At 40.9% G+C, this 18,730-nt stretch overlaps 1 protein-coding gene across 1 annotated transcript in view; it reads left to right on the top strand.

The window, feature by feature from the left end:
* The window catches only part of ROBO2 (roundabout guidance receptor 2), an 884,946-nt gene that overhangs the window by 813,868 nt on the left and 52,348 nt on the right, over positions 1–18,730 (top strand). The window contains 3 exon segments of the mRNA XM_033941714.1: positions 88–270; positions 11,111–11,153; positions 12,735–12,862. Of these exon segments, the coding sequence (XP_033797605.1) occupies positions 88–270; positions 11,111–11,153; positions 12,735–12,862 (354 nt within the window).

Raw genomic sequence — 18,730 nt, 5'->3', positions numbered from 1 at the left:
CCGCTGGAGCTTCCGTGAACTGTGGATCAGTTTCAGCTTTACATGTGCATTGTTATCACCATGGTTGCTTTTATATTTCTTTCATAGGGAATCGCAATGAAGTAGTTATTACAGAAAATAACAACAGCATAACTGAGCAAATCACTGATGTCGTCAAGCAGCCTGCCTTTATAGCAGGCATTGGCGGTGCATGCTGGGTGATTCTGATGGGCTTCAGCATCTGGCTCTACTGGCGCAGGAAGAAGAGGAAGGGGTTGAGCAATTACGCAGGTGAGAGCTGAATCAACTCTTCTAGTAATCTCTGTTGAAGAGTAAGCTTACTTTGGAATTTCAAATCGCATTAAGATTAATGATTACTTGTTTCTTACTTATATAACAAACCTGGGTTGGCCACTTTTGGAAACAGGATACTGGACTTGATGGACCTTCGGTCTGTCCCAGTTTGGCAATTCGTACGTTCTTACATTAATAAACATCTTAATTATGCTATTTGGAAGGCATTTCACGGTATCACTCCCTAACATTACCATCAGATCAAGCTCTTTTTGTTTGCATTTTCAGCTCATCAAGTAGTGTCATGTTCACCATAGGTCAGACTTATTATGATATTTTTGGCACGGTTTAAAATTCATAATATGTGGTGAGAAAGTGTGATCTTTCATGCTCAGCTACGCCTCACAATAAGAGACTATTTGAAAATATTTAAGTTGAAAATGAAGAAACATTCTAGGCACTGGGTTTTGTTTTCAGAAATCGTTTACTTCATTCAAAGGCCTATTTACTGGGTTGTGTTAGATTTTTAACACAGAAATTACCTCAAGCTGTTTATTCAGCATCTTGACAGCACCTGGTAACAGCTATCACCACTGGTTTAGTAAGGAGGTTGCCGGGGAGGGGTTGTCTTTGTGAAGGGTGCAGGCACCCTTCCTCCTTTCCGCCCCCTCCTTCCCGCCCCCCTTTGTCACTCGTCTCTTCTCTCGTACCTCTTTAATTTTTCCTGGGTGAGCAGCATTACAAACTTTCTGCTCGCATCGGTGTAACCTCTCTCTAACATCACTTCCAGGTCCCACACCTAGGAAATGATGTCAGAGGGATAGCTGACACAACACTGGCAGCAAGTTCGTGCTTTGATCTCACCTGAAAAATTAAAAAGGGACGTGGGAAGGGACAGGGGACACATACGACGGAGGGAGGGGGTGGAGAAGAGGGTGGGGGAGGGGTGCCAAAGCCCCGGGCGCCACTTACCCTTGCTACGCTACTGGCTATCACAGAAGGGAGAAGGGAATGAATAAGGGACTGCACCTTACACTTAAGACTGAGATAGTTACTTTGTGTTAACTGTTAACATGTGAGTATGGAGTAGTTAATCTGACCTCAAAGAGGCTAACTAATGTCATCTCATTATCAGCCATTCAATTACTTTGCAGTAAGACAAAAAAATATTTGTGTTAACTGAATGGGAAAAATTATAGGGACACCCCCAGTAGTTAATTAGTTAATGCAAGAGTTTCCAGGTTATCACCTGTTAATTGTAGAGTTACCACATTTTAGTAAATAAGCCCTAGGTCAGGGGTCGGCAACTTTTTTTCAGCAAACAGCCAATTTATACAACATATTTGACCCAAGATTTACGAAGAGCTGCAAGGTATAGCTTCTCTCCCCTCCAAACCCTCAAAGGTCTCTGCATCTGTCATCCTTCCCTCCCCTGCCCATAGCCAAGGTTCTCTCCCCTCTCCAGGCTCTGACTCTTTAATCTCCCTCCCAACCCCATGATTCTTTCCCCCTGGGCCTACTGAGGTAACTGGAGGTCCAGTGGGAGTCTTTGTTGCAGGAGCATGGCCCTTTTCGCTCCTTCCTCCTACAGGAAATGCCATGAGCAGCTGCAAGAGGTCACGATAGTTAATTTAGAAGGCAGCCGCGAAGAGGCGGAAGTGAGAAAGCCTTGTTCCTGCCACAAAGACCCCCAATGGACCACCAGGTAGGCCCGGGGGAGTAGATTGTGGGGTTAGGAGGGAGATGAAAGGGTTAGGGCCTGCAGAGCCACAGCCACATTCAAGAAGAGCTGCATGTGCCGACCCCTGCCCTATGTGTAAGCCATTTCAGTGTTTTCTGAAGTCTCAGTGGCAATACCGATGCGAAGAAACAAAACAGTTATTCAGTCAAAATCTTAGCAGATTTAAATAAATTGTATTTTCCTCCTTGATTTTCTATCAAGTTAGCCAAATCTAGGCACCCAGATGCTATTATTAGCTAAGTAGGGTTTTCTACCATATATTTAAAGATGTGCCACTTAAAATAAGCATTGATGTTTGTTCCCACAACAGGGTCATTTCTCATACACAATCTTCAACAACCCAGTTTTCCTATTATTTTACCAATATGATACAACTCTACCATTTCCATATCCATTGATTCCTCATAGCTTATCTTGCCCAAATTGTTTGCACTTAAAAGAAGCAATACATTCATTGAGAAATCAACTTGTCATCAAGCTACCACTAAGGTTGATAGATTCCCCATTTCTACCCTTCAGTGTAATTCTGAAAATTCATTCCCTGCTGGTTGGCTTGACCCGAGAGCTGATTTATTATATGCATTAAATTTCCAGCCAGTACGTTGGTGAGTTGCTAAAGATGGCGCCAGGTAACTGGTCTTGTTTCTCACAGTCTCTTTGCTTTCTTGTTTTACAGTTCAGTCCTTCACCTTCACCCCTGCAGGTATTGTCCCCATTAGTCAACTCTTATTTCACGCCATACCATTTATGACCATTAGCTGTCATTGGGGCCAATGTACTAAGCATTTTTCTCAGACACAAAGGGCCTGATTCTGGAAGTGGTGCCTGCCGCGTGTCAATCACCAGCAGGCATCGTGTCCAGAACTGCGTCTTTTTTATTTTTTTTTTTTAAACATAGATGCCTTAAATGTAGGCCAGCATTTTAAAGGCCTACATTTAAGGCGCCGGTCTTGTGCCTATAGGAATGCCTGCAAATGCCTAAGGCCACTTCCGGTGCAAACCATGCCTATGCCGGCCTTAGGCATCTGTAGACATTCCTATCCACCTCCATAGGTGTGAGACCGGCGCCTGCATTTTTTTTGAAAATATGCGTCCCGATCGGTTCATTAGACGGTGGTAGGACACCTCCCACCACCTAACTTTGGGACGCCGTTTTGGAGAATTTGGCCCAAAATGGGAAAAACACTGAAGTACATCTGTCGCTTAGCATTGCAGCCACTGGAAGTTTGCAGAATTAAAAAGAAACCAGGGTGACAATCAGTGTTTGCCTCTCTTGAGGCAACCAACTGTATGGGTGCTTTCCACAGAAAGGCCATAGGGACCTGAACAGGTTTTCATTCAGGTTTACATTTAATACTGCATACTTCTCTTTCATCTGGCTTTAAAAAAAACCATGCATTTCTGAAGATTAATATTTAGGCCAGTGCATTGTTTTGCAAATTTTCTTTTCAGCTATGCAGGCACTATTCATCAAGGGGCCAATTCATCTTATTCATGCAGAATGTCCAGCCATACGCGTGAGGTTAATTTGCTAAAAATTCCTAAATCTGCCAATGAACTTGGCCAATTTAGCTTTTTGGGGTGAATAACTCATCGGTATGTTACCACTCCTCAGTTGCATGTAAGGTGTAAACTGGCCCCTCAATGCTCCACCTTTCCAACATTGTTTGCTCTCAAATGTCTGATAATCACCCTGCAATTGAGTTGCTTTATAGTCAAAAAAGGCACCCATTCCCTGTTTTTCCTGTTCACCCTCTACTCAGATTCCCCAGAAACAACCATGCACCACAGGGTAGCACTTGGCACAAAGAAGGGGAGCTGGCACAAACCAGGTATTCCAAACTAGAGTATTGTTTTCACTGACAATTATGGAATGCAATAGTGTCTTTTTTTATTATTACTATTATTTATTGGGCTCATACAAAGTTACATCACACTTACTTTGGAACCCTTCCACAGAGAATTCACGAATTGGGGAGAAGCTCTATAATGTTTGTTTTACTGGTATTTGTTATACCGCTGTAGCTAACCAGGCAGATCAATGCAGTTTACAAACTTTAAAAACAGAGATATAAGAAATACAATTTCAAATAGGATAGGGTAAACATATTTGAGACCTATCTAAACAAAAATTTATAGTAAAGGGAAGTAGAAGAGATGGAAGGGTGCAAGCAGGGAAGGTGGTAAAATAGTGACTAAATAGAAAAAAAGCAAACTATTAGTCAGGGCAATGGAGATTTTGCAACTGAAGAATGAAATACATGGATAATTAGTTGTTTTTAAGATATTACTTATCAATACTTTCTATTATTCTGATTTTAGAAGTTTTTTATTTTAATTTGTGTGTGTGTGCGTTTTTTTCTTATTGCTTTTTTTTTTTAATTCAGACCTTTCTAAGGCCCTCTTTTACTAAGCCACAGTAGAGATTTCTACCGTGGTCCGGGGCGCTAAATGCTCTGATTTTCATAGAATTCTATGAGCATCGGAGTAGCATTGGAGTATTTAGTGCTCCAGGCCATGATAGAAATCTCTACTGTGGCTTAATAAAAGGGGAGGGAGGGGGGGATAAAAAATAGTAGAATAGAATTGTTCCTCATGGGGCATATTTCTTTTGCATATCTAGAATATTTGAGTTAAAATAAAGGCAACTCTTATTGACTTAAAGGGCCTGATTCTCAAAACGGTGTCCCAATTGTAGGCGTCAGTAGGTGTCCTACCGCCATTTAATGGATGCATAATTTTTAAAAAAATCATTGCGGTGAATGACGCCTAGGCATGCCTACGGATGCCTAAGGCCAGCACAGGTATGGCTTACGCTGGAAGTGGCCTTAGGTGTCCATAGGCATGCCTAGGTGCTTCCATAGGCACGAGTCAGATGCCATAAATGAAGGCCTAAAAAACGCTGGCCTGCATTTAAGGCATCTGTACAAAAAAATAGACGCAATTCTGTACTCAGCGCCTACCGGTGATTGACACATACTAGGTACCCATTTTTCAGGCATCTACCATGGCAGGCACCGTTTCCAGAATCAGGCCCATATTGTACATGCCCAAAAAATGGCAGAACCCCATATAAAGAACTCTCAAATGGAGTTAACTAGCACTCATATATTGGTCAAATTTGCTGAATAAAACAACCAATAGATAAAAACCGTGTGAATAAATAAATAAATATGAGACACTTCAGTATGGGCCCATCGTATCGATAGCCTTTCCCGGCCCCGGACAAAAACTCATAGGTGACCAGCACTAGGTTTTAAATAAACCTAAATGAGTTTTACCGCATATATCATTGGTCTCTTCTATAACAAATGGTGCAGGTGATAAACCCCAAGAGGGAAAAATATATAGGGAGGTGCGACTCAAAAAGCCCACACCTTAATGGGATATCAGTTGATGCAAGAAAAATGCAGAGTGCTAAAAATAAAATATAAAAGTGGTGAAAAATAAGTGCAAAAAGTGCATGTTAAAAAGTCTGATTATGTTAAGTTTCTCTTTTTCTAAAAGTTAAAAGTTTATATAAATTAATGTGCAATCACAATCCCAACCTATTAGAACTTTCATGCATTACTGGATGCAATTCATAGATCAATCCCAAAGTCACAATTAATATCTTCTCTTGATTCAGTCTGAATAAATAAAGAACTTATCTGGATCCGAGCGAGTAATAAACTCAGCTCCTCAAGAGTGGAAACACTTGATTAATCCTTGTACAAAAGCTTTCTTTGTAAAGAAGAACTCCGGATTCAATGAGGGGGCATTGACAATAAATAAATAGCTCCCCATTCAGGCAAAAATAATCGGGCGTTATTTTTGCCTGAATGGGGAGCTATTTATTTATTGTACGAGGATTAATCAAGTGTTTCCACTCCTGAGGAAGTTCACGAAACGGAGCCCCGTCGAGCTGAGACAAACACTCGTGAGCTGAGTTTATTACTCACTCGGATCCAGATAGGTTCTTTATTTATTCAGACTGAATGAAGTGATTGAACGCTTATAGAAAAATAACAGAAGATGAATCCTCTGCAAAGCCAAGCATCAGTTCACAAATAGTGAATGAGAAGAAACACAAGGCACTTTGTTGGATGAATGAAGACTCAACATGAATTGTGTTTTGGCCACTGGACCTGCATCAGGATTTGTCATTGGTAAAGCAATCCATGTTGAGTCTTCATTCATCCAATGAAGTGATTGAACGCCTATAGACGTCCTTGTATTTTGTCTCCTTCACTGTTTGAGAGCTGTATATCCAGGTATAACATGACCATTGGCAGTTATTTGGATATTGGTAACATATGCATAAGTACTTGGGATAATTAACTAGATAGAGTTAGGAAAGCCTTTTTGCTGACCTTATCCAGGTAATTTTCTTGTTAGCAAGCTGAATATCACTGCTAACTGGCAATGGTGTAGCGAGGGTGAGAGTTGCCCGTGGTGGTGGCGTCCCTCTTCTCTGTCCCCCATACATTCCTTTCCCCGCCCCTTCCTGACTGCCCATGCTGGTGTCATCCCTCCCCGCCCTCTTCTCTGTCCCCCATACATTCCTTTCCCCGCCCCTTCCTTCCCCTTCTCTTCTTTAACATTACCTGCTGCATATGTCAGTGTTGGCTCTTCCTCTGACATCACTTTCTAGGTGTAGGTTTAGGAAGTGACATCAGAGGAACAGCCGATGCTGGCAGAAGCAGCAGATTGGGGTTACTGCTCGCACCGCAAATGTTAGACGTACGAGGGAAGGGAAGGAGCGTGTGCATGTGATCATGGGGAAGTGAGGAGCAAAAAGGAGGACAGCCCCTGGCACCCCAGTTCATAGTCAGTTGCACGTGAGACACCAGTGCGCCGACAATGGAGGGCAGACAATTCAGTGCAAGACACCAGTGCGCCACAGGAAAACTTGGTTTTAAAGAGCTCCAAAGTGGGGTGTGAGTGGAGAACCCCCCCACTTTACTGCATAGTGTTCGCGCTGCTGTTGGGGGAGGGGGGTTTGGGGGGGTTGGAACCCTCCATTATAGAGAAAACTTAACTTTTGCCAATTTTTTTCGGGAAAGTTCTGTTTTTTCTATAATGGAGGGGGTTGCACCCCCCAACAGCAGTGAATGGCAGTGTGAACAATATGCAGTAAAGTGGGGGGGTTCCCCCCCACACCCCCTCCCCCATCGGAGCGCTTTAAAACTGAGTTTTCCCAAGGTGTGCTTGTGTCTTACGCCGAATTGTCGGCGCGCTGGTGTTCGGCACCCCCCACCAAGGTGGCACCTGGGGCGGACCCGACCCCCACTCACTACGCCCCTGCTAACTGGGTAACCTGAGATTCTACCTACACTCTTGTCCAGACTGTCCTGGCAATGACCCACATAAATAGGCTTGCAAACAGTTTTCCCCAATGGCAATATGGGTCATACTGTTTCTTCCTTAATCAAATAGGGGTAATTTCATTTCAGGGATCTTTAAAAACTATAAAAACAGTTCCTGATTTATACCTGCTCTATAAAGGCAACATAGTGCTCATGTGCGCATTTATAAAAGAAGTTCTTAGAGGTATCCCCAATAGCACACAATGCTCTTGCATAAAGGAGCACCTGCTCCAAGGCAGGTGGAAATGTGTATGTGTGCTGTATAGGGCAGATCTATAACTGGGTGCTCCAAATTAAACACCATGATGCTATGCAGTGAAAGCTCGGATTCCATTATACAATGCTATCATAAGATGGCATTGGCATACTTAGATGTGCATGATTGCAGTTTCACCAGTTATAGACCTGGCATAACTGCAGGGGCTTATATAATTTACATGATTCTGTAATTTAGGGGTCCTCAAATCAAGTTTCAAGTTTCTTTATTTTTGATATACCGTCTATCAAAACAAGTGTCCACAACTCAGCCTGGTCCACAACTTTGAGATTCCATACTCAGCCAGGATTTGTTCAATGACTTTATATAATATCTACTGTAATTGCATGCAGATAGATCTCATCTTTGAATGCCCATTATAGAACAGCGTTGAGTGCCGATTTTTGACTGCCATTTACTGTCTCTAGCTCTTATGTGTGTAAGTGTGGTCGCACCAATGGAAGTTCTTGTATTGTGTACATTTGTGCACACAAGTGATATGTAAAAGTGGGCACCCAATTAAAAAGAATTGGATCCACGTGTATTTTATAAATTACAAGGATAAATTTATAACAGATCGCCTAGATTGGAGGCCTACTTTGTGGCTGTGTAACACACGCAAAATATCTGTGCCATTGAAAAAAACAAACAAACAAGCAGACCTGTTGGTAACACAGCCTGTCAGTTTTTTTCGATAGCTAAACCCCCTGTTTTTTAGGGATTTTTTTGCATAGCCAAGTGATGTTAGTGCTGCTTTGCAGGGGTTGTAGCTAATTTGCATGGCTGGATCGGAAAATGGGCAATCGAGGGGATAAAACACGTGGTGAGCTGTTTTGTGCACTGGGTCGGTAAAAGCGATCATTGCTAAAGCTGTGAAAACAGGTTTAGCGACAATTGCTGACTTTAGTGCATCTAACCCTTATCCAAATTGTTGCTGACTAATGCTGATAATTGTTAGCACCCAATTATTTGGTTTCTTACTCAAATTATACATGAAAATTGAGCACATGCCCAAATTTGTGCACACAACTTTGCGTACCATATATACAATCAGAGGGTATATGTGTACATCTCAGCTTCATTCGAACTATGCCTCCAAAAATGCATACATGCAAATCACTTAAAAGTAGGTGCTATTTTTTTTTTTTTTAAGTGTACCCCCATAAACTGAATGTAATGGAGACCTCCCTCAAGAAGTTCAAAATGGGTCTTAAAACCTTTTATTTTGGCCTGGCATTCTCTCTAGCCCTCTTTGTTACCTCATGGTCATCTATTTCTCCATAGCATTCTTTACAGATGAAATGCACTAGTCAAACAGTCAGGAAGAGAGGAGTCTCGTGCTCAGAATTGCAGAAGGTTTAAATCTTCCAAAGAAACTAACCACGTCAATAACTGTAGCTTTGTATTACTAGAGGAAGTGCTTAGTAATGGGCATTCACACAAAGATCATTTAAGGTAGAAATATTGTTTCCCTTTTTATCTTATTTTAACCAGCAATTGATTACATCTCTGTACGTACAACAAAGCACTCTTTGGCAGTATTGGTCAATAGTCCTTGCAATCCTAGTTTCATAGTCTTGTACCAATAGAACTCTCATATAGTATTCTCCGGCAATTTCCCTAGACAATGTGGCCTGTTCAGAAGGTGAATTATTTTAGGCATTAGTGCTTCTCCTGCCCTTTCTTTTCCCTGCAATATTGGTTGTCAGTTGACAATGGCAGGATGTTCATAAAGAAAAAATATATACAAGTTAACATCTGTCAGAGCTATGGTTTTTACAATTTGTGCCATGCTCTTGCACATAGCCTGTCAGCAACCAATTGTATATATATTCACAGTGAAATTAAGAACATATATTAATGGACCATAATTATAAACATAATTACTGAAGTATATTTTATAAGTGCTCTTTCCTTAAATGACATATAGGATGTCTCAACAACAAAAATATATACCTATTTATATGCACATCTCCCGCTCTGTAGATATCTTTCTATATATATTTATACACCTCTACATCTATGGCACCTTTTACTAAGCTGCATAGCCGAGTGCCACGCAGCAAAAGCTGTGATTCCATTCAATTCCAATGGGCACTGGAGCATTTACCACACTAGCGTGCACTATTGAACTTAGTAAAAAGGGACATATGTATGTGTGTGTGTGTATATATTTATTTATTTATGCCTTTGAGCTGATGTACAACTGAAATTGGAAAAATTTTCCCTATACATGTATAATGTGCGTAGATTTTAGTACTACCCAAACCACACCCAAATCATACCTTTTTGAAATCGCTTGTTGAGGATCTCCACTTGTAAACAGCGGCTTTTTATAATTGGTATTTACCCTTGTAAACACCATTATTTACCTGTGGATATGTTTCTAAACTAATGGCCTGAATGTTATGCTGAGCATAAGTAGAGCATAGCTCAAACATATGGGGGGTTTACCATAGAAATGACCCTCATCAGAAGAAAAATAAGCAATCAATTAGTTGTTTTGTTTTGGGTTTTTTTGTGGTAGGGTGGGGTGAAACGTGTGTAAAACGTTTAATATAAGGAAAAGAAGAAAAATATGAGTTATAGATATTGGAATGTTCTGAGACAAGAGTCTATGGTATAAATTTCTTCCTCTACATTTTCTATCCTCTGATATCATTTTCTCTCCCCTACTGTCCTACAACCCTTCTTTTCTATTAGAAACAAGTCAAGTTGTGTCTTCTCATGTTCTCCTATTCCTGAAAGCTTTCTAAAGAATTTTGATTGCAATTTTAAGAAATGTGAACAGAACTACCGTCTCATTTTCATTTAAAAAAAAACAACAATTGCTTGTAATTATTTTGAAACATGGCAGCCATGATTTGGCAGAGTAGTGTGTTATGAAGGTGGCTAGTAGATTTTTGGAAGATGACTGCAGGACTGCTTCTCCCCAAAACTGCAGTGGAATTAATTTTGTCATTTGATGAGGATGAACCACAGGTAAAGCCTCATGCTTCAGGGATGAAAATATGTCTTTACCTATTTATGTATTTGTAATGCTGGTTCCAACGCTGCTGGCACTGCCTGCCAAGCCAATCACAGGATGCTAAGCAGTACCATAGCTAGAGAACAGCAAGAACTGCTCTCCAGTTTCAACAGATGGTCAGTAATACAGAATATATCATGTCTGAGAGTGCAGTGTACCTCTAAAAAATTAATCATAACCCATATTCTGCCCAACTTCCTAGCTGTGATGCCAATGCCAAGGGCTAAGAATACTGTAGCTCCCATTGTTTTCATTATTGATATGTGTAAATGAACAGACTAGAGAAATATCCTGTATTTATAGGTTTCTGTTATATATTTATATTAAAGCACGTCATCTTTATACTAGTGTAAGCATGTGAATGATCTGTGTTGCTGTGTATTTTAATGGTGCTATTTAAAAGATATTTTCACTACTAAATTTACACTAATTTAACTGTCTCATCTCTCATGTCACAATAACAGTCACATTTCAGAGAGGAGACAGAGGACTAATGAGCAATGGAAGGTACGTTAATTGCTATGAGAAAAAAAAAAGACCTAGTAACATTTTTCTTTATATATTTTCATATGGAATTGGAAAATTGTCTAGACAATGCTACATAATAGGGCAGTACGCAGAGAATCCTAGGAGGAATACCCCAAGGTTTAATGATCTGATTGCTGTGCATGTTGGAAGAATCAAGTCCAGATGTTTCATATCTCCCAAGATGCCCAAAAAGAAATTAGTAGTAAATATCACAAGAAATGTGTTCATTTGTTTCTAGGATGTTTATTGCATTAATAAGACATTAGCAAATGAAGTTGCTGTTGTTTAAGACTCCTTATTGGCTCCCACTAAATTGCTGTGAGTGAACAATTACACATAATCGATCACAAAATAAATGATTCATGGATGATGAATAGGTTGTAGATTGGAAGGACTGGATTCCACAACTCTGGCTACTCAATTGAAATTGATAAAACCTGATAACATACCCATATATCCTCATCTATTTTCTCTTTGTCAATATAGAGATTGTAATTAGGCTCCAGTAATAACTTCCAATCTCCTATTTAATCAATATTTTAGCAAAAAGAGATTAGGCCTAATGAGAGCTACTAGATGTGGCAAGGAAGCTGCTGGATCTTACTGCTGTTACCATAGAAACTCATGGTTCTCTTAGGGATTGTGCAAGAAAGGTCTATCAGCAAAAGTACAGTCATTACAAAGGTTCTACAAAGGGGCCAACCTACTGATAATTTTTTCATTGAGCTTAATATGACTGTACAGTTTTATTAACCTAACATTCTTCACCAAGTTGGCCATTCTCCCCATCCCCCCCCCCCCCCCCCACATACTCCTAAAACATATCTAATAATGACTGCCTTCTGTTGATGCTGCACTGTAGCAATAGGAACACCTCAGCCAGATTACAGCCTTGGGAGTAGTGATACTCAGCCTTTATGTAGGTGCAATATAGTTATTACTCTCCTTTTAATGTATTCAGGATATCATAATATTGCTGCTTTTTTTTTTAATTCAAACTAGTCCTGTTAACATCTACAATTATAAAACTAGTAGAATAAATTCAAATATCTCAAACTCATGCACCTTCAAATTACCTTTTGAGAGGAGCAACCAGAACTAAAGATGACAGGCCTTTATTTGTAACACAAACAGTGAAAAAAAATAGTAGCCTAAAGTCCTGGAAATGGCTGATATAGAACAGACAGTTAGAATGATTGTTCCCTTGAGGTAGCAATTTATCATTCAGCCCGAGCTGTGGATCCTTCCACGATACCAGCCCAGTTCCCTATTTCAAGCAGACACAAAGTTCATTCTCATTCTGTCCAGAGCATGACTGATGCCTTATCCCATTTCTTCTGACAATGCTGATTTGTATATAGCTTTAATTAAGTGCTGATGGTCTTTAAATCATGATAGCTCACATACTTTTAATTTAAAGCCTTTCGAACTGTTTGCCACTGAGCTTGTTAGCAGGAATATGATAAGATTTATCTTTCCTCTCTTAGGTGTGGTCTTGTTTTCTTACAGGCCTTTGCTTTACATTTTTCTTTTTCATTTCTTTTCATCTTCCTCTTGCAGTCGTCCAGGACTACTGAATGCAAGTGACCCCAGTTATCCCTGGCTTGCTGATTCCTGGCCAGCCACCAGCTTACCAGTTAATAACAGCAATGGTGGACAGAATGACCTCGGAAATTTTGGCCGTGGAGGTTGGTAATCTGTATACAGTAATTGTACCATTTGATAAGAGAGTCCTGTTAGCTATTCTGCTACTTGCTCTTTGCGGTTCCATGTCATATGATATACTATATATGGATGTAGATTGCATTCTTATTCTTGGATCTTTGCTATATATTTGTAAGAAAGCAGCCATGTTAATATCACTTATTGACTTCATGGCTCACCCAATTGTATAACTAAGGCCTTGATTCACTAAACTCACTGGTCTGGATCGTTGTTGGGTGATTCATGGCCGAGTTCTGCCGGGCGACCAATTCACTACAGAGTCCTCATGCAAATTATTTAATCGGACACACGCCCCACCGTGATCCCATGGATCGCTGCAGAGCGATCCCGATGCATGAGTAAACCATCCTGGTTGGCTGTAGATACATAAGCAAGGTCAAAACAAAGGGGAAGGGGTGGCTGCAGTTTACTTGAGTGGACAATTAAATTTAATGGAACAGAACATGCTGCAGCCAGATTATGGAACAGAACACGCTTTTAACCCACAGGTTAAAACCACGGGCTCGCACTGCACTGCGTTTTTTGCAGAATATATGGGGAATAATGTACAATTTCAGTTTTTATTTTGAGGGTTGTTTTGTAACCTCAATACTGGGATTTCAGGGTGGTAGAGAGCAGGAGAGTCGGCTAGAACAGTAAGCGACTGGTCCTCAGCAGTCGCTTCATTTTGGATCAGCAAACCCAATCGGTGTTTCGTGTTCTGTTTAGTGAATCGATGGCTTCCTACTTAGCATAAAATATGAAACTATTGAAAACCATTTGCACAATATCAAAAATTAACACTACTTCTATAATCCAACTTATTAATTAGATTTACTACTTAAGTAATTGGATTTAACAATTGTTAAAAAATTTGTGGTAATTAGTGAAATATGTAAGATACATGAACTGATGAAAACAATGGGATGAACTATAATTAACAATAAGAGGAAATGAATTGCAGTGAAATTGAATAAGAATTTGAGATGAGATATCTTGATTGAATTTGATTAGGTAATATATATGGTTTGATATGAGTTGGTCCTGAGTTTCAAAAATGGCATGCTGATCTATTTTAAGTAATATATATCCCATACCAAAATAGTTTTTGTAGTTTAAATTTAATAAGTTTTTAAGGATTTAAATTAATAAAAGAGGAGTCGTGGAGGGGCATAATCAAAAGGGACGTCTAAGTCCGTTTATGTCCATCTCGCAGGTCGTCCAAAATTAAAAAGAGCCTAAGACACATTTTCGAAAGATACGTCCAACTTTTTTTGACTTTCGAAAATCGTCTAATTATACGTCCTGCCGATCTGATCGTCCAAGCCACTAAATTGTCCATCTTTATATCACATTACCGTCCAACTTTCCGTCCAAGTCCAAAACGCCTAGAACAAGCCCTGTTGGACATGAGAGGGGTCTGCAAAGTGATGGACTGCACACCCAGACATGCCACCTAAATAGTGGGGTACCTTACAGGGCACTGCTGTGAACGTCACAAAAAGGGTGCCATGGCTTCCCCTCACTACAGCTCTCTTACAGGTTATGGTGAGCCCCCAAATCACCTCCAGAATCCCCTAGACCCACCTATCTACCACCCCAATAGCCCTTATGGCTTCAGGAGCCACTTATATGCCAGTACAAAAGGGTTTTGGGGGTGTATAGGGCAGTGCACATGTTTCAGTATCAATGCAGTGATTACAGGGGCTTATGGGAATGGGTCCTCCTCTCTATGGGTCTCTAACCCACCCCAAAGACGACTTAAGCTGCCTCTGTGCTGGACGACTAGGCTTTCCTATGCCAGGCGGCCAGGTGATGAAGGTCTGGAGGCTGAAATTTAACGTTATGAATAAAATTTTTATGGGGGTCGGGGGCGGATCGTGATCACTGGGGTAGTGTGTGGGGGTCTGTGTTATGTGTTTTCAGTGCTTATCTGGTGAGTTTAGGTGGGTTTTTGTGACTTAGACCATGTTTTAGATGGTCTAAGTCACAATGTCCAAGTTCCGTCGAACTCCCCACAGCCATTTCTTAATGGCTATCTGCACGGGGCAGGAGTGAAGGAAGATCGCTCCTGCCCCAAAAACCAGCTAGACCACCAGGTAAGGCCGGGATGCCAGGGGAAGGCAGAAGGGAGGCGGAGGTGGGTCAGAGCCAGATATTCGCAGTTTTTCATCCGGCTCTGCCCCATCCCCCGTGAATAACGAGGGAGAAGTGTAACACAATTTTAGTGGTAAAATAATCATTTTAACAGTAGCCCATATTGATAATATTGCTATTTGACTTCTGAAATCATCTTTTCCTTCTGACCATATTCCTTCAGCTCCTCAGGGGCTTGGGGGGCACAGGTTGGGGGGGGGGTCTGAAGGAACGACAGAGCCTCTGTAATAGTGGCTGTGAAAGGTAGATAGGGGGTTGAAGTGGGGTGGATTGTGGTAGTTTAATAGAAGGAGGAGAGAATGGGTGGAGTTTACTGGGTGAAGTGATAGGGAAGGAAGGTACAGTGCTGTTTAAAAAGAAATCAGATCTTGTGTTGGGTGTTTAGAGTAGAAATGGATTTTGATAATATGTTAATGAACTCATTCAGGTTATTTTGTGCTTCCAAGCATTAATGCATGTTTCATTGTGTTTTTCAACAAATATTGAAAGTAAAAAAAAAAAAATAGAAAGAAAGAATATATTTCTAGAATTCATTTTAAACAAATCTGTGAACCACTTAACAGCATTAATCTGGTCAAGTCCGCTGATTGCTCAGAAAAAAATACACAAGAAGAATTGATGAAATTGACTGCAATAATTGATTACAAACATAGCAGAAAAACAAATGAGCTTAGTAGAATTCATCGTTAGGATACTGAGGAGCTTTCTGCGTATAGTTATATTCAATAATATTTTCTGAATAATGTTATCGAAACTGTGGTTCAATTATTGTATTTGATCATTTTGTTATGACCTGATAGGGGTAATTTTTCACAGCTTTCTGTTTAAAGCCTGTTGTAAATTTGCAAGACTGCATACATACATCAAAAGTATGTGCATGGAAAGTATAATCTACTCTTATGTAGAGGATGACTGAATTTTTTGTTTGCTTGTTTGTTTTATCTGAAACCAGATCTGTGACTAAAGTTAGGCACAGTTCCCAGTGCCAAGTCCCATTCTTTAAACGTTGCCTGACTTTGAACGCTGTTTATTGAATAGCACTTAGGCCCAGATTCTATAAATGGGGCCTGGAATTAGGTACCTAAATCAGTACACCTAGCCAAACTAAGGGCTCCTTTTACTAAGCTGCACTAGCAGTTTTAGCGCATGCTAAATTGACGCTAATACCTCCATTGAGCTGGCGTTAGTGTCTCCATGTAGCGCGGGGGTTATCGCGCACTAAAAATGCTACCACAGCTTAGTAAAAGGAGCCCTAAGTATCTAAATTACTCCCCCACCCTTTTTACTAAGCCACGGTAGAAGTTTCTTTTTAAAAAAAAAAAAAAAAAATTATTTTCCCAGGCACAATTCAAATTCCCAGGCCCAACTAATACACGCAGTGCCTACTGGTTCTCTTTTCCATCCCTAAAGAGCTGTACCTACAAGAGATACCTTGATAGAACATTATCATTCCAAGCAGGCAAATGGAACAAATGTTCAACCAACTTCATCTCAAACGCACTCTCGTGCCAAACGTTTAGGAAGTCAATCAAAACTTATCTCTTTGACAAATTTCTCTGACCCCACTTCAACCTTGATGTACTTCTAAAATGCTTCCAGATAAACTTGACTAACCTTGACATGCCAATGTAATTTCAAAAGTTCTCTGTAATGTCACTGTCCATATACAGTCTCTTCCCCTGTAAACCGCTTTGAACTGTTTGTGGTATGGCGGTATATAAAATAAAATTATGATGAGATGCTGAAAAGTTCTCAGCCCAACCAAGAAGCGAATGACATGGATATGGTTCAATGATCTGAAACAATGTCAAAACAGAGAATTTTGTTTCTGCAAATTGACACTTAGTGAAATAAGATAACACTCTTTTCAGCTACAGTGGCAAAATATTGCTCAGAATTTAGGAAGTTGGCTTGTTGGGTTGAGAACTTTTCAGCACCCTCTCAAATGTAATAAAAGTGAGCCAAGTATAGTACAATCAAGCCATTCTGACATCACTGATGAGGTTGGCTCTTATTGGTGGAATGAGACATTATGACATCACAATCTCAGCTGTAGTTACCAGAGACTGAAACTCTTTACACAACCAGGGGGTGCTGAAAAGTTCTCAGCCCAGCCAAGAAGAGCATGACGTGGATATAGTTCAATCAATGATCTGAAACAATGCCAAAACATAGAATTTTGTTTCTTCAAATTGGCACTTAACGCTCTTTTCAGCTACAGTGACAAAATATTTCTCGGAAGTTGGTTGGTTGGGCTGAGAACTTTTCAGGACCCCCCTATTATCGTCTATGTGCTAACTGAAAGGGAAGAAGCTGGACACTAGAGGTCTGCACAGGAACGAGGATCATGGGAATCCCGCGGGAATCTCCCCTTAACCCACGGGAGTCCCACGGGGACCCCCCTCTAGCCAACGGGACTCCCACGGGGATGGAAGGCTTTGGAAGCAGGGTTCGTCCATATAATATAATGGACACGTCAGCCTTAGTAAAAGAGGGGGTTTATAAGTTAATTACCTGAACAGAAAACAAAAAAAGGGTTCCACCAAAGAGATTCCACAAGGAAAAGAGCAGCGCAAACACAAAAGAAACTATGGAATTGATGATCCTGTCAGAAGTAATTGCTGCTTTTTATGCGGACAGGCGGGGATGGAGGTAATTCCTTGCGGGGACGGGTGTGGACGGAGAGGATCCTGACGGGGACAGGTGGGGACGGAGAGGATCCTGGCGGGGATGGGTTGGGACGGAGAGGATCTTGGTGGGGACGGGCAGGGATGGGTGGGATTTCTGTCCCCGCGCAAGTCTCTACTGGACACACCCATGGCAGTTAACACAGAGATTTTACAGTTACTGCCTGTTAATTTTGACTATTAATCCATGAGAACTGAAGAATGTGAATGCAATTTAATAACAGGGGCCTTAATATGCTGCCATTTCTGGACATTAAAAAAAGAAAAAAGTATTCTGCAAAAATCGCTGTGGAGCTTGACACCCATTCTTGAAATGTATCACTTTCTGACAAAAGTCCCACCACACATTTTACTGGGGTTGTTTGCTTGCATAAATTGTCCTCAAGAGCTTGATTTAATTCCACACTTTTCCTATTACATGTACCTGGAATTAGAACAAGTGAGATATTTTAATAAAACATGCTTCCTGATTCTGAAAAAAAAAAAGAGTAATTTTAGGCAATGTTATATTGTTAAAAACACAGTGTAAATGCTGAGGACATTAAAAGCTCATACAGGGGATAAAGTTTTAAATCCTCCACCTTTATACAAAGGCCCTCGTTCCTCAGTGCAATAAATGGCACTGAGGAACGAGGTGCATAGCGCCTGTCAATCTTCAATTAGGCACCATTTATAGCAGTGTCTCGCAAACTCTCTGGAGCCGCCACACACTAAACCTGGGGCAGCGGCTAGAGGGTGTCTGGAAATGCGCCGATGTCGACGTGATGACATCATGCACATGGATGACATCATCACATCGACATCCGTGTGGTCCTGAGCTGCCAGTGTGGGGCAGGGTGCTAGCAGAGGAGAAGTGCCTATGAGGAGAGGCACGTGCTGTAGGCAGTCAGCCAGTGCCTCTCCTCCTCACCTGCGTCTCGCAGCACACCAGGAATCTCACCACAGCACACTAGTGTGCCACTGCACACAGTTTGTGATACACTGATTTATAGAATCATGCCTAGTGGT

Source organism: Geotrypetes seraphini, chromosome 4 (genome assembly GCF_902459505.1).
Source record: "Geotrypetes seraphini chromosome 4, aGeoSer1.1, whole genome shotgun sequence".
Taxonomy (NCBI): Eukaryota; Metazoa; Chordata; class Amphibia; order Gymnophiona; family Dermophiidae; genus Geotrypetes; species Geotrypetes seraphini.
This window is presented reverse-complemented; position numbering and strand designations above follow the sequence as displayed.